The 15,439-nt window shown below is 54.2% G+C and overlaps 1 protein-coding gene across 9 annotated transcripts in view; it reads left to right on the top strand.

Moving 5' to 3' along the window:
* The window catches only part of BAHD1 (bromo adjacent homology domain containing 1), a 28,467-nt gene extending 13,244 nt beyond the window's left edge, over nucleotides 1-15,223 (top strand). For 6 of the 9 annotated variants that reach the window (XM_009209928.2, XM_009209930.2, XM_009209927.4 and 3 more), the window contains 6 exons: nucleotides 5,148-6,593; nucleotides 8,632-9,014; nucleotides 10,848-11,007; nucleotides 11,466-11,542; nucleotides 12,330-12,430; nucleotides 12,927-15,223. In XM_009209928.2, coding sequence (XP_009208192.1) covers nucleotides 5,162-6,593; nucleotides 8,632-9,014; nucleotides 10,848-11,007; nucleotides 11,466-11,542; nucleotides 12,330-12,430; nucleotides 12,927-13,116 — 2,343 coding nt within the window. In that variant the 5' untranslated portion in view covers nucleotides 5,148-5,161 and the 3' untranslated portion in view covers nucleotides 13,117-15,223. The remainder of the gene's footprint in view (nucleotides 1-5,147; nucleotides 6,594-8,631; nucleotides 9,015-10,847; nucleotides 11,008-11,465; nucleotides 11,543-12,329; nucleotides 12,431-12,926) is intronic. The other 3 variants (XM_009209931.3, XM_009209924.4, XM_009209925.4) reach the window with 2 other exon arrangements.
* The last annotated feature ends 216 nt before the right edge of the window (nucleotides 15,224-15,439 follow it).

Below are 15,439 nucleotides of genomic sequence, written 5' to 3'. Positions count from 1 at the left end.
GTGAGCCACCGCGCCCGGTTTACCAGCTCTTTAAGAGATTCAGTAGCTACTAGCTGTGTCTTTACCTGGCTTTACCATAAGAATTTCAGCAGCTTCACCTGTTTCTCCATAAAGTAACAGCAACTAAATTTAAGTGAAAAGGAGCCTGGTTTTGTGCCTTTTCCACTTTTCTTCCCTGATAGAAGATTCAAGAAATTCAGTGCTCATGACAAGTGTTTTATTCCTTTCACGGATGGGAGGGGTTATTCCAAGAGAGAATGCAGAGGAGGACAATGCTGAACTCAGCTCCAGTTGTGGTTTTAGCTGTAATTGGAAGGAGGTGGCTTCTAATGGGGCAGGGTCCTTCCCAGCCCTCACTCAGATGACCTGATTTGCCCTTATCTAAGACTCCCACGATTCCCTCCCTCTCATTAAAAATAAACCGGGCTGGGTTTGATGCCTGTAATCCCAGCACTGTGGGAGGCCAAGGTGGGAGGATTACCTGAGCCCAGGAGTTTGAGACTAGCCTTGACAACATAGTGAGGCCCTCTGCACCCCTCCCCCCCCCCCCCCCCCCCCCCTACCAAATTACCTGGGCATGGTGGCACACACTTATAGTCTCAGTTACTCAGGAGGCTGAGGTGGAAAGATCACTTGAGTCTGGGAGTTCAAGGCTGCCATGAGCCATGATTGCACCACTGCACTCCAGCCTGAGCAACAAAGCAAGACCCTGTCACAGACAACAACGAAAAAGAAAAACCAAAGAAGCCTGAAAAGCAAAATTTAAAGTGCAGTCCTGAAACCCTCAGGATGGTGTGCGGGGTGCAACCCAGAGCTGGGTAAGTAAGGGGAAAGCAGCAACCACAACTGAGGGCCACTTCCTGCCCCGGGCAGCCTCTGCTTGTGGGAGTGATCTGGGCTGTGACCTGCCCTTCCAGGCCCCCACCCTTGTTTCCCCAAAGCAGTGCCAGCACCCCATGCTCCTCTGGGCCTCTTGACTCTCCCTTGAACCTTCAGCCCAGCGTGAAGCACCTTGGTTGTGCTCTGCTCGTGCTGGTGGGGTTGGTGTATGGTGCTGCTACAGCCTGAGGGCCAGACCAGGGCATCTGTCTGTCCCTTTCTGCTTCTGTGGAGATAACTACTCCCAGACCCTACTGTGACAGTTTAACTGGGCCTGACCTCCCCCTCAGTTTTGAAATCCTGATGCCCCTGAGGTGAAGGTGGCCTGTTTGCTGTCTTTAGAGTACACTTCTGAGGATTTGGGATTCAACCTGTGCTTCTCTGGGTCTTTGGTCTGTATGCCCACCAGCCAGCCACTGTCCTTCCTGGCAGCTGTATCAGAGCTGGGGACCATCAAACTGGTTTTCTCCAGTGAGAGTTTTCTTGACATCTTTTAGTGTCAAGAAAGTGCCCTGGGAATCCCTCCTAGAGACCTTCCCAAGGGGGCATGGACCACTCGTGTCTGGGAAGACACAGCTTCCCAGAGAGGAGGGGATAGTGCTGAGAGAACCCCAGCGTACCTTGTCCCCTAGTAGTGGTTGAAAGTTTCTGGGTGAGCTAGTGCATAAGTGGGAGGGGCAGCAGGAGGATTGGCAGGGCTAGGAGAGGGGAACCAAGCCTACTACTTTGCTGGGATCCCCTCTCCCCAACCAGCCCTGTAGCTGGGCCGTCCCTTGTGGGTTGGAGGGGCCCTGGCAGGCTTGTAGCCCCTCCGCCCAGCTCCACCCCAGGGAAAAAGTTGCAGCCAAGCTTCTTGCTTCTTTGTCTGCCTTCAAAGCATGACTCACACACGCTGTCCCCAGATTGGAGTGCAGCGAGAGGCAGGCAGCAGAGACCCCAGCCTCTCGTTAGGATGCTGAGTGGCTGGACTTTGCACCACAGGAAAGCTAGGAGTTGTTTTGTGATGTGCTTTTGATGGCTTTGGGTGTTTTTAGCGAGTGACAGAGGATTTGGCAGATTTTAGGGAGGCTAGCAGGAGGCTGTTCTGCTCGATTTGGAAATGTGACTCGCACCCTGTGATTCAGAGGCTTCCCAGGATGTCAGCACCCTACCCCCCAGGGAAGCAGTGGATGTCCCTGAGGGACTGGAAAGCTGAATGAGAGGTTAAAGAGCAACAGTAGTCCACAGGGAACAGATTCTCAAAGGCTCTGGGCTCAGACTCCTGAAAGTGGAAGCTGTGTAGTCAAGGCACTGACTTCTTTCCCACCTCTCCGTGCTTGGGACCTCTGTGTGTTGAGAGGGGAAGACTGAGTGGGGACAACCATCCCAAGATCGACGACCATCTGCCCATGCAGCCAGTCTCCCAGCAAACTGGAGGTCGGGGTGGCCAGTCATCCCCCTGCTAAGAACGCTTCCACTAGTCAGGCCTGACAGCACCTCCCTGTGCTGTCTTTCCCAACTGCCTTCTCCTCACTTTGTACTTCGTGTCCTTTTCCTCAAAGACCACAAGCCCAGGTGATCTCCACTTTGGCTCCCAGCTGTTCCTAGGCCCAGCCCCTCTGGTAACTTGGGGCCTGTTGAGGGGCTTTGGCCCCTGCTCAGATGCATCGTCTGTTCACTCATCCATCATCTCCAGGCCTCTTGGGAGTTGGAGAGGGCTGGACCTGGGCTTCCTAGGAAATACTGATGTGCTTCTGCTGCTTCTCATTGCTTGCTCCTCCACCTCCAGTACAGGGGTGCCTGGATATGAGAGAAGGGGCTGTGGGTTATAAGCAATGGGATGCTTTATTTTATTTTTTTTGAAACAGAGTCTCGCTCTGTCGCCCAGGCTGGAGTGCAGTGGTACGATCTTGGCTCACTGCAACCTCCACCTCCAGGGTTCAAGTGATTCTTCTACCTCAGCCTCCCAAGTAGCTTGGACTACAGGCTCGTGCCACCATGCCCAACTAAATTTTTTTTTTGTATTTTTAGTAGAGACGGGGTTTCACCATATTAGCCAGGATGGTCTTGATCTCCTGACATCGTGATCCACCCGCCTGGACCTCCCAAAGTGTGGGGATTACGGGCGTGAGCCACCACGCCCGGCATTGCCAGGAAGCCTGCTGAGCAGACAGGGACAGGTGGTCACCCTGATTGCAAGCAGGAAAGAGACTTAGGGAACCTAGCAAATGCCTGGGATTTTTTAGGAGCTCTCCGTCTGTGCTTCAGGAATGAATGGATTTGCCTTCTGTGACTCTGTCTTGCCCGGGGTCTGGTCTCTGAGCAGTGGCAAGTCCCCGCACGTGGCCAGAGCAAAGCCTGTCATGCTGCCTCTCCTTTCCAGTTTTCCGTGTCCTTTCTCAGGGGTGAGGGTTGCCCACGCCACACTCAGCCTGGTTTTCTGAGAACTCTTTCTCAACTAATGCAGCATGTCTCTGGAGTGGAGGTGTCCAGTGACCCCACCCACTGGCCCAAGGCCATGGGAGCTAACAGGGGAAGATTCAGGAATGCCTGGGAGCCCTCAGGCTTGGGACTTTCAGGGTTAAATCCTGGCCCAGCAGGGACTGCTCTCAGTTCCTCTGTAGAATGAGTGTGAACAACAATAGCAGTGGGGAAATTAAGCTGAAAAGCCTGGGCCTGCTGGGTGGCGATGGGTTGCAGGGGTGCCTGGTGAGGGACAGAACTTGTCTGGCACCTTACTTGCCAGCCTGTGTGCTTTGGGTTGAGTGGTAGGAAGTGAACAGCTCTGCAGTCTCTGACCACCGCCCCCTGCAGTTCTTCATTGCCTTGGCTCTGCCAGCTTCCAGTGCACAGCCAGCTCTGGCCTCTCACTCAGAACTGAGGCTCAGGCTGCCGCAGGTGTATGTTGGAGTGTTTTGCCAAGCAAAGTTAGGGGATGATGCCTGGTCATACGCATTTCCTGTCAGGGGCTTTGGGCTCCCTGAGACTCTTCCCCACCTCCTTGCATCCTGCCCCTGCCTACAAAGAGGGAGAACTGAGCACAACTAGCAAGGCAGCGCGTTTGTCTCCTGTGTTAGTGCTTCTCTTTGATACTTTCTTTTCCCAACTCTTTGTGGCCGGCAGGGGTTTAAAGCGGTTTGGCAGGTCTAGTGTGCAGCCCCTGGGTTTTCTCTATCCCCAGGAATATGCTGATCCCGGCCATACTGTTACCCTTGCCCTAGGTACTGGCACCCTTTGGGCTGCTCTTGCCTGGAATTTGAACTGAAGTTCAAATGAAACTTCTCCACCATGGGCCCCTCAAAGCTGAGACCTCTCCACCATGGGCCCCTCAAAGCCAGGCCTTCACCCTTGATAGAGCTTTTCCAGCCAGACCCAGGTTGTGGCGATCTTGCTTTATGTGCCAGGGGAGGAGTCCTCAGAGACTGACTTTGCCTTCTTCATGGCCCAGCAGGCAGGTTCCCCATCTCAACTCTTCACTATCTGTCTTCTTATCCTCCTGTGGCCAACCTCAGAAGCCCTGTGTTTGGGGAGGGGGTTGTTAATGCCTTGGTTATACTTTTGAAAGAATAGATGGACTCCTGGCCAAGCGCAGCATCTCACGTCTGTAATCCCAGCACTTTGGGAGGCTGAGGCGGGCATATCACGAGGTCAGGAGATCGGGACCATCCTGACTAATATGGTGAAACCCCCTCTCTACTAAAAATACAAAAAAATATTAGCCAGGCATGGTGGCGGGCGCCTGTAGTTCCAGCTACTTGGGAGGCTGAGGCAGGAGAATGGCATGAACCTGGGAGGCGGAGCTTGCTGTAAGCTGAGATCTCGCCACTGCACTCCAGCAAGACTCCGTCTCTCAAATAATAATAATAAAAATAATAAAGAATAGATGGACTCCTACCACTCAAGCCCCCATCTTGGGAGGCTCTGTCTTCAGAGCCTCCTCCTATCCAGTGATGAGTATCTAGTGAGAGAAGGACGGAAAGAAAACAAAGAGCTTTGCCACCAGCTCCTCCTATCCCCTGTCCCTGGGGTCTGCATTGCTCCCTAGGCTTTTCAGGGGCTTAGTTCAGAGATAACCCTAGGCTAAAAGGAAAGGGGGGGAACCAGTCCTTGCACAGCTGCTGGTAGCCTGATTGCACTGCACCTTCACACTTTGGAAGGGGAGTCCTGGGAAAACCCATACTGGAGGCCAGGGTCACTGCACCTGGGGCTGGGTAGGCTGCAGTGGGAGAGAAAGCAGGCAGGGGCAGGCCAGAGAGGGCTTCTCTCATTGCCCACCTTCTGTCCTGCAGGTTGGAAGTACTCCATGACACACACTCGGAGAAAGTCTCTTCCCATGCTGAGTTCGGGCCCCAGTGGCCGCCAAGAGCCCCTGCAGATGGAAGACAGCAACATGGAGCAGGGGGCTGAGGGTGTGGAGCCAGGCATGCCTGAGAGCCCAGGTCACCTCACAGGGCGCCGCAAGAACTACCCACTTCGTAAGCGCCCATTGGTTCCTGAGAAGCCCAAGGCCTGCAAAGTGCTGCTGACTCGCCTGGAGAATGTGGCCGGTCCCCGGAGTGCAGATGAGGCTGATGAGCTACCGCCTGACCTGCCCAAGCCCCCCAGCCCAGCCCCATCCAGTGAGGACCCTGGCCTTGCCCAGCCCCGCAAGCGGCGCCTGGCCTCCCTCAATGCTGAAGCTCTCAATAACCTGCTGCTGGAGCGAGAGGACACCAGCAGCCTGGCAGGCACCCGCCGCAGTCGAGCGGGGGATCCCCACCGCAGCCGTGACCGTGATCGTGCTACTGGGGGCTGGTCCTCCTCCAAGAAGCGGCCCCGGCTGGGGGACCTTGGAGGAGGAAGTCGGGACCTGTCTCCAGAGCCAGCACCAGATGAAGGTCCCCGCCGAGATGGAGACCCAGCTCCCAAGAGACTGGCTAGCCTGAACGCAGCTGCTTTCCTAAAGCTGAGCCAGGAGCGGGAGCTACCCCTTCGTCTGCCTCGTGCCCATGCAGAAGTAGATGGGCGCTCCACTGAGCCCCCAGCACCCAAGGCCCCGAGGCCAAAGTGGCCCAAGGTCAATGGCAAGAACTATCCAAAGGCTTGGCAGGGGGCCAGCTCTGGGGAGGCTGCAGGCCCACCCGGCTGGCAAGGCTGCCCTGATGAGTCATGGCCGTCTACAACTCCTCGCGGACCATCCGTCCAGCCATCTCATCAGCCCCTGAGCAAGGCTCTGGAGAGCCCTTTGGGGCTGCGCCCTCACCTACCCCTGCTAATGGGTGGACAGGCGGCTCTGAAGCCAGAGCCTGGGCGCCCAGGCGAGGAGTCACCTGCCCCTAAGCAGGAACTGCATCAGCCCTCGTTCCCCACACCTCAGCTGTCTCCGCTGCCGATGCCTGGCAACCCCGCCGACTATAGTGGCCTATGTGTTGGGCCCGAGCTCACTGCACTAGGCAGCTTCTACCTGTACTGTGGCCAAGAGGGGCTGCAGTGTGGGGGCTACTCGCCCTGCCCCATGCTCCCTGAGGGCAAGCTATCCCCAGTGGCTGCACCTCAAGAAGAGGGGCTCCTCTTAGCCCCGAGCTCAGTGCCCTCAGGCACCCCTTTTCAGCACCCTCCCTGGGGCTCCTCTCGCTACTGCTCTAGTGAGGACACTGGAGTGAACGGCTACAGCATCTGCGGAGTGTTGCCCCTGTCTGTCACCCGCGCTGGCACTACCTGTGGCGGCTGCCCATACAAAATGCCTTTTGCAGCAGGTGAGGCTTCCTGGGTCCGGGATATACTGAGGAGTCTCAGAGACACAGCATCCCAGGAGGTTGGGCCGTTGATCTGAGCAGGGGTCTCCCTTGGGGTCTGGCTGCTAACTGGAAGGTAGGGGCTTTCAGAAGCGAGAACTCCCGTAGTCTGTGCCCCAAGCAGAGGAGCATTCCCAAGAACAGGGCCCCATGTATAGTTGTGGACAGCCTTGCTCTTCCCAGGCTGCCTGTGGAGATTCTTGGCCTGGCAGTTAGGTAGCATTGCAGTGGTACAGGCCACAGGAAGGCCTCTCTTCCCTCCTCATCCTGGGATACTTCTTCTTAGACTCTGAATAGCAGGTTAGTTATTGGAATTAGGACTTTTACCAAACTGTTCTAATGGCCTGGCCCTTCTGCCCTCCTCAAGGAAAGCTAGAATTCCTTACTTTCTAGAAACCAGTACTCTCTGCATGCAGGTGAAGTTCAGTATTCATGGGAAGAGTGGTAGGTACCAGGCTCAGTAGGTGGTACCTACTGCACAGGGCAGCTTTGCCCTGGCTATACAGGCCTTGAAAAAGAAGTGCCCAGACTGAGCATCACTTTGCTGGGTGTGGATAGAGAGGGTACACCGTGAGAACAGACAGAGTTCCCTGACGTGGATGGAATGCAATCAGGGCCCACAGCTTTGGTGTCTGCCTGCCTGACAAGACCCAGACACCTGCCCATGCTCCGGCTGTTGAGACACTCCCAGAATCATTTCTCTTCCCTAAACTGGCAGAGGTATCCTCACCTGCCTCTCCAGGCTCCCTGCCTGCCTCCTGGGTGGAAATGAGACATCCTGGCCAGCAGGTCTGGCCTGCTGCTGGGGAGGTGAGGGCTGAACTTTCCAGATCTCCCTTCCCCCCACATCCTTCCTTGTAGGGGTCTATAAAACAACTTTATAGACCAGTTGGCCCTGGCCAGACTGGTTATTTCAGGTTGTGGCTTGAGTTAGAGTTCTTGTGACATGAGAACAGGCTGCTGCTGAGGGTTTTCCTTCTTTTTTTGTGCCATTCCCCAAGTCTAGACCCTCATCCTCTCCCCCTAATAAGGACACCAGTAAACACCACGTACCAGGCACTGTTCTAAGTGCTTTACATATGGGAGGCTGCTTGCCACGTAATTGAGCACAGACTCTGGAGCCAGACTGCCTGGAGTGGAATGTTCTCCCCCACTTCCCTAGCCATGTGACTATGGGACAAGTCAGTAGCTGCTCTGTGTCTCAGTTTTCTTAACTATAAAATGGGGGTAATGATACCTACCGCGTAGGGGTTTTGTAAGGATGAAATGAGTTAATACGTTCATAAAAAAACCAGCCAGTTACCAAATGTATGTGATATTTGTAACTACTATTTATATTGCTCTGAGGGTTAAGTGACTTGCCTGAAGTCACATGGCTAGTAAGTGGCAGAACCCAGGCTGTCTGATTCCAGAACCCCTATTCTCAAGCATTATGAAAGCCTTAGAAAATTAATATCAGGGCCAGGCGCGGTGGCTCATGCCTGTAATCCTAGCACTTTGGGAGACTGAGGCGGGCAGATTGCCTGAGCTCAGTAGGTTGAGACCAGCCTGTCTAACGTGGTGAAACCTTATCTCTACTAAACGTACAAAAAAATTAGCTGGGTGTGATGGTGGGCACCTGTAGTCCCAGCTACTCAGGAGGCTGAGGCAGGAGAAATACATGAACCTGGGAGGCGGAGGTTGCAGTGAGCCAAGATGGAGTCACTGCACTCCAGCCTGGGCAACAGAGCGAGACTGTCTCAAAAAAAAAAAAGAAAGTTAAAAAGGATGTTCCAGCCACCTCTCTTTCAGACTAAAAGGGGAGATGACCAATCTCCAAGATCAGGAAACACCCCTGTCCCCTTAGAGAGTCACTCTGACAGTCCACCATAAAAAGGCGTCTGATCCCATTGGCCACCTCATTGGCCTTTGGTTGCACACTTAGAATTAAGACAGGAGCAGGCTCTGAAACAGATGGGTGATGGGGGTCCTGTCCTGACCCACTCTCTCCCTTTCCTAGAAGGCTGCAGATCCCTGAGCCAGTTGGAATTTCCTCTCCCAGAAGCTGGCCACCCAGCCTCACCCGCCCACCCACTCCTGGGATGCCCTGTACCCAGTGTACCACCTGCAGCAGAGCCCGTCCCCCATCTTCAGACACCCACCTCGGAGCCTCAGACAGTAGCCCGTGCGTGCCCTCAGAGCGCCAAACCGCCCAGTGGTTCTAAGTCAGGTCTGCGCACGGGCTCCAGCTGCAGGCACACTGCAAGGAGCAAGGCAGCCCGCAGGCCCAGTCACCCCAAGCAGCCACGTGTCCAGCGCCCACGCCCTCGCCGCCGCCGTCGCCGCCGCACTAATGGCTGGGTACCTGTGGGGGCTGCCTGTGAGAAGGCCGTGTATGTCTTGGTAAGTGCCAGCTCTTAGCTGATGACAAGAGGGAGGGAGGCAGTGGGGACACAGGACTTGCAGTGAGGTAGGTGCTAGGAGCACCTGGTTCTAGCTACTCTGAGAGGTGACAAGGGGACTCCAGTTTACTTGTACCCCAGGAATCAGTCATGCTGGCCCACCCAGCTTGCTTCCCTAGCCCCCTACTGATCCTGTACCAGACACCCCAGGGAGGTCAGGAGACACACAGTCATAGCTGGTGGCTGCCATCTCTGTGAGTGTCTTCCCCTCCCCTCCCTGCTCACTCCGTCCCTTATACCCTGGATTGTAAAATGGAGGACTGTCAATGGAGAAGTTTTCTGGATAAGTATATAGAGGAAGTTGGAATGCGCAGAGAAAATTAGTGATACAGAGAACATCTGGGATGATGAAAAGAGGCCAGGTGCAGTGGCTCACATCTTTAATCCTAGTACTTTGGGTGATGGAGGTGGTAAGATCACATGAGGCCAGAAGTTCGAGACAAGCCTGAGCAATATAGACCTCATCTCTACAAAGTAAAAACATTAGCTGCACAGTGCTGTGCACCGGGAGGCTGAAGTGGGAGGATTGCTTAGGTCCAGGAGTTCAAGGCTGCAGTGAGCTGATTGCACCACTGCACTCCAGCCCGGATGACAGAGTGAGACCCTGGCTCTTAAAAGTAATAATTGGCCGGATGCGGTGGCTCACACCTGTAATCCCAGTACTTTGGGATGCCGAGGCAGGCGGATCACGAGGTCAGGAGATTGAGACCATCCTGGCAAACACGTGAAACCCCGTCTCTACTAAAAATACAAAAAATTAGCCAGTTACTCGGGAGGCTGAGGCAGGAGAATGACGTGAACCCGGGAGGCGGAGCTTGCAGTGAGCTGAGATCCAGCCACTGCACTCCAGCCTGGGCGACAGAGCGAGACTCCACCTCAAAAAAAAAAAAGTAATTAATTAAAAAGAATGTCAACTAAAATTTATTGAGGCTGGGCAAGGTGGCTCATGCATATAATCCCAGAGCTTTCAGAGGCTGATGCTGGAGGATTGTTTGAGCTCAGGAGTTCAAGACCAACCTGGGCAACATAGCAAGATCCTGTCTGTACAGAAAAAAAAAAATTTTTAATTAGCCAGGCATGGTGGCATGCATCTGTAGTCCCAGCTACTTGAGAGGCTGAGGCAGGAGGATCGCTTGAGTCCAGGAGGTTGAGGCTGCAGTGAACTATGATTGCACCACTGCATTCCAGCCTGGGTAACAGAGTGAGACCCTGTCTCTAAAAATAAATAAATAAATAAATAAATAAAATTTATTGAGCACGTCTTAGATGCCAGAACTGAGCTAAGCACTTTGTAAGTATTATTCCCTTTAATCTTCGCCACTATCCTATGCGATATATATCCCATCTTCCTATAATTAATCCCATTTTACAGATGTGGAAGTTGAGGCTTAGCAACACTTGAAATAATTTGTCAAAGGCTGTGCCCCTTATAACAGTGGTTTAAGAGTTCAGACCGAGACTTGTTCCATTAGGAAGCATGAGCACTTACCCAGCACTGGGGGGCTTGGAGTGAGAGTCAGCTGTCAAGGGTGTGGTGGTCAGACCTCAGCCCCAGAAGCATCAGGCCACTTGTCCACCCTTGTTCCCATTTCCCATCCTTTCTCCAACCATGAGAATGCCCCAGCCCCATCTAAACAAGCATAGTGGTTTGATAAAACCAAGGTAGTGGTTTGACTACCGTGAGGAAAGGATGGAGAGGATGTCATTTCCTCCCTCTGTCCTTACTCTGAGTGTGGCCCTGCAAGCCTATTTGTGTCATTGGTTTGTTGCCTAGGATGAGCCGGAACCAGCCATCCGAAAGAGCTACCAGGCGGTAGAGCGGCATGGGGAGACAATCCGAGTCCGGGACACTGTCCTCCTCAAGTCAGGCCCACGAAAGACCTCCACACCTTATGTGGCCAAGATCTCTGCCCTCTGGGAGAACCCCGAGTCAGGTACCTCTCCCTCTGGCTGGGGACCCAAGGGGCAGCTGTCTTCAGCAGAACTGTAGGCCCCAGATTGGCCCCTGCCTGGAGTTTGACCTGGCATGAGTCTCCCCGTGTTCCTGGCACAGAGTCTGCCTTCCACTCGGCTGGGGTCTGTCTGCTGCCGAGGGCTGTGGGTGACCTTGTGGCTTGGGTTGGATCAGCTCATTAAACTTTCCAGCCAGCAGAGCCTGGGCACCTGTCCCCCCACCTCACCTGTCAGTGCCTTCTCCCCCTTCTCCCTCCATGCCTAACAGCATTCCAGGCCTCTGAATGCTTGGCCTGGGGCAGGGGACATGGGTTGCCGGAGCCTGCAGGATTGGGCCAGGCATTGAGGTTGGAGGAACCTCCAGGGCAACCAGCCAGCCTCTCTGCCTGAGTAACACAAGTTGCCAGTTCAAGCTATAACCACTGTGTTGTCCCCCCAGGAGAGCTGATGATGAGCCTCCTGTGGTATTACAGACCTGAGCACTTACAGGGAGGCCGCAGTCCCAGCATGCACGAGGTGAGCTGCCCGGCAGATGGGTCAGGGAGGGCAGGAGAGACAGAGGGAAAGGTTATGGCACTAAGACGTGGTAGGGGGAGGGCAGCCATGGGCTGTAGTCAAATCCCTCGCTTGTCACTTTGGACTCCAGAGAACCTGGGAAAGGACCCAGGATTTATTCTCTTTTCCCAGCACTGCCCCAATTCATGTTTCAAAGGGAATAATAACCTTTGTCTTAAAAAGGGGAACAGAAAGGGAACCCTTGAGGTAGCAGGTGCTAGTGAGAGCAAATGGATGTGTTCTCCTGGCAACAGGAAAGGTGAGGTGGAGCTGCATACCTGGTCACTTTTGGTATTGTCTATAGTATGGGAGGGAGGGGAGAAGAGACTCGTTCTAACACCCCATAGGCTCTCCACCAAGCCGTGTGCTGAAAGAGGTGACTGCCACCTGTGTGTGCCCTGGGCTCACCTTTTATTTCACTTTCCCTTGCAGGGACTTTTCATCTAACTAGAAAGATGAACATTTCCCCTCTCCTACGCTAGGCAGAGCTGGGGGTTGGGAGGTCAGTGAGTCAGGAGCTGGAGCAGATACCTGGCTATTCTGGAGAAGGAGGGGACCTAGAAGGGACTCGGGAGGAATGCCTGGAGGCAGTAGGTGAGGCATACTTAGACTGAATTTCCAGGGAAGCTTCCTGGCTTGCTGGAGTCATCGCAGGTCAGCAGGCCAGCAGAGGGGTTAATGTACACCTTGCTTCTGGAATGAGGTGCTTTCCAGCCCTGGTAACAACCTCCACCTGTCTCCCTTTGAGCCCTTGCAGAATGAAGTCTTTGCATCGCGACATCAGGACCAGAACAGTGTGGCCTGCATTGAGGAGAAGTGCTATGTGCTGACTTTTGCCGAGTACTGCAGGTGGGTGGTTCCCTGCACCCTCTGGCTGGCCTCTTCCCTCAGGCTCCCCAGGCATATTTGGGGGCTGCTTGGAATTCCCCAAGAGGATCTCATTCTGCTCTCTACCTGATCTTACTCCCTGAGCCTAATCTCCCAGAACTTACTTCCTTATTGCCTGCCTCTACCATCTGATTCTTTTTTGGAAGAAAGAAAAATTGTTGCCACACTGAGGTAGAATGGTTGGAGCAGAGTTGGGGGGTAACATTACTGCTCTTGGAAAAAATTTTGGCGAATTGGTAGGCGAATGGAGGGAGGCCCTGGCAGGTGTGGTTCTCCAGTGACAGAGAAGATAGCCTGGTGGTTGGCAGAGCAGGCATCACCCCTGGGATGGGTGGAGACAGCACCACCCCTTGGGGAGCCAGGATAGCCTAGCTGTCAGGGTAGAGTAGGGTAGGGAAGGAATTGGTCTTCTGCAAAAGTGACTGTAGTAAAGATAGTGAATGGTATCTCTCTGCAGGTTCTGTGCCATGGCCAAGCGCCGAGGCGAAGGCCTTCCCAGCCGAAAGACAGCACTGGTTCCCCCCTCTGCAGACTACTCCACCCCACCCCACCGCACAGTGCCAGAGGACACGGACCCTGAGCTGGTGTTCCTTTGCCGCCATGTCTATGACTTCCGCCACGGGCGCATCCTTAAGAACCCCCAGTAGCCTCCTCATGCCCACGCTGGGGCTACCTGTGGGCAAGTGGGGCTCGGGGTAGGGGGCACTGCTTGAAGCACAGCACTTGGTTAGGGGGCCACAGAGGCCTAAGTTTGCTGGCCTGTGGTTTTCTTGGGTGGGGGGAGGGCAGGGGCCCCCGTGGGTTCTGGGCCCCAGGGGAGGGAGCTGGGGAGGCCAGGGTATAAGAAAAGCATCAGAGCTCTCAGCTTGGCCCAAGGTACCTTCTGTGGTTCCCCTGGGTGGAGATTTCCGAAGAAGTAGTCTTCTCTGAGGCTGGGCCAAGCCTGAGGGGCATGGGGCCCTAGGAGGGTGGGGGTGGCAAGGAGGGGCAAGGTCCTTCAGGAACCAGACTCAACAGGCCCTTCTGTAGCCTCCTCCGGGCCCTCAAAGGGGGAGTGGGAGCCGGCTTTACCTCACCCACTGTGACCCGCCGCTTCCCCTTCAGCCTGGGACCAGGCTTTCCTAGATCCCAGCACAGCTCTGAGCTTGTTCCTTTGAGGCATGGAGAGCCAGAGTCTGGCTTCCAGAGCATTGACTTCCTCTTCCTAGACTTGAGGCCTTTGTCTGGCTTTCCTCCTTTGCCCTGCAGTAGCAACTGGTGCTGGGACAAGTTGACCCACCCTTCACAGTCATGGGTGTGGCCCGCTTGAGGGAGTCTCCTGTCCACCTCCCAGAGAGGGCCACCCAGCAGGTCTGGCTTCCCAGAAAGTTAGCTGATGATTGTGGGGTTTGGCATGTCTGGGAGGGAAGATGGGTGCTGGGAGAGGGTTGGGGGCAGGGGGCAAGGAAAATTGCTACCTGATTAGTTGGAGATTTTTCCTCTTGCCTTACACATGGAGGTTCCAGTAAACCTCTTGCAGAACTTCACACATGATTTTTCAAGCCACACCCACCTGAAATCAAACCAAAGGAGTGCTGTGGCTCCCCTTGCCCTGCCACCTTTTCCCTAGTCTTTTGTAGATTGCACTAATTTACATCCCAGCGAGAATCAACACTGTATCAGTACACAGACCTGCTGAGCTGCAGCCACTTACTCTAGGAGCTAAGGACCTGCATTTTCAGTTTGTTCCTGTTGCCCAGAGGCCCTGTTCTCACCTCATGCTGCTCCCCAGAGTAGACTAAGAGGCTCAGTCCCCTGTTGTCCTTGTGGAGACTAGGCCTTGGCCCTGGCCCTGAGACTCTGTGAGGGGGCTGGAGCAGCCTGGCTATTTCCTATTTGTACCAAAGAGGAGCATGGTGGGAGAGGGAGTGGAGTGCAGTGTGGCTTGGGCATGGCGCTGGGAACCTGCTAGCTGAGCACTTCCACAAGGGCATACTCCCAGGGGCAGGGGCCAGGGCTGAGAACTGCAGCCCTGGGTCTTCCCTTAGGGAGGAGGGGCAGACGAACCCAGCAGGCTGAGGAGGTGGCACTGGGTGAGGACAGTTGGGCAGGGGCTGCAGAGGGAGGTAGAAATGAACCCTGAGGGCTCCCCCGACATGCCCTGCCCTGTCCCTTAGTAGATGAGTTGCTCCTGATTGGTCATTGGGTTTGGGTGAGGCCTGGAGGCTTCAGAGGTGAATTTATGCTTGGGAAGCCTGATCCCAAACCTGAAGGGAAGGGACTTGGGTCTCCTTGTATTGAATAAGCTGTTTGGAGGAAGGTGTCCGTCTGGGAGGATGGGGCAGTAAATGAGGTTGGCAGAGTGGCAGTGGGGGCTCTGCAGAGCCAGGCTTGGAGCCTGCTCATTCTGAGCCCTTGCTGCCAAGGAGCCCAGCCTCACCTAGCAGGAAAGGAGATCATAGCCCTCCTCCCAGGAGGTAGGGTCTGCTGCCCTGAACTTAAATGCTTTTGAAATCTCTTAGATGTGGAAATATTTTTTCGAACCTGAAAATGCAGCTGGTAGAATTTCAATGGAAGCATAATCCATGTAAAATATATTTTAGTTGATATTTTGTAAAATGCACTTTTTGTGTGTGTTGATCCTGGTTTCCCAGATCTGTATTTCAGTGTTTACAAGGGAGGAAGGACCTTTCCTCACCTCCCTTTTGACAGAGATTAGAAGTACTTCTTTAAGAAAAAAATAAATTTGAGAAATTGTATTGATTTAGAAAAGGATCATTTCCTGTGTGTCCTTTTGTCTTTTGATGTGTGGGTGTGGAAAGACTCACTATTCTTATTTCAGAGGTCCCTCTTTAACCCCTGTGGCATGGGTGCTCACTGAGGCCAATGAGCAAAGAGGGCAGGGAAGCAGGGGGAAAAGAGAGTGAGGGGAGGAGACAGAGGGACTGGGAACTTGGAGGTGACTTCTTGATTTCATGGTGGCCACAGCTG

This window comes from Papio anubis, chromosome 7 (genome assembly GCF_008728515.1).
Source record: "Papio anubis isolate 15944 chromosome 7, Panubis1.0, whole genome shotgun sequence".
NCBI lineage: Eukaryota > Metazoa > Chordata > Mammalia > Primates > Cercopithecidae > Papio > Papio anubis.
Note: the sequence above shows the minus strand (reverse complement) of the source record. Positions and strands in the feature narration are given on the sequence as shown.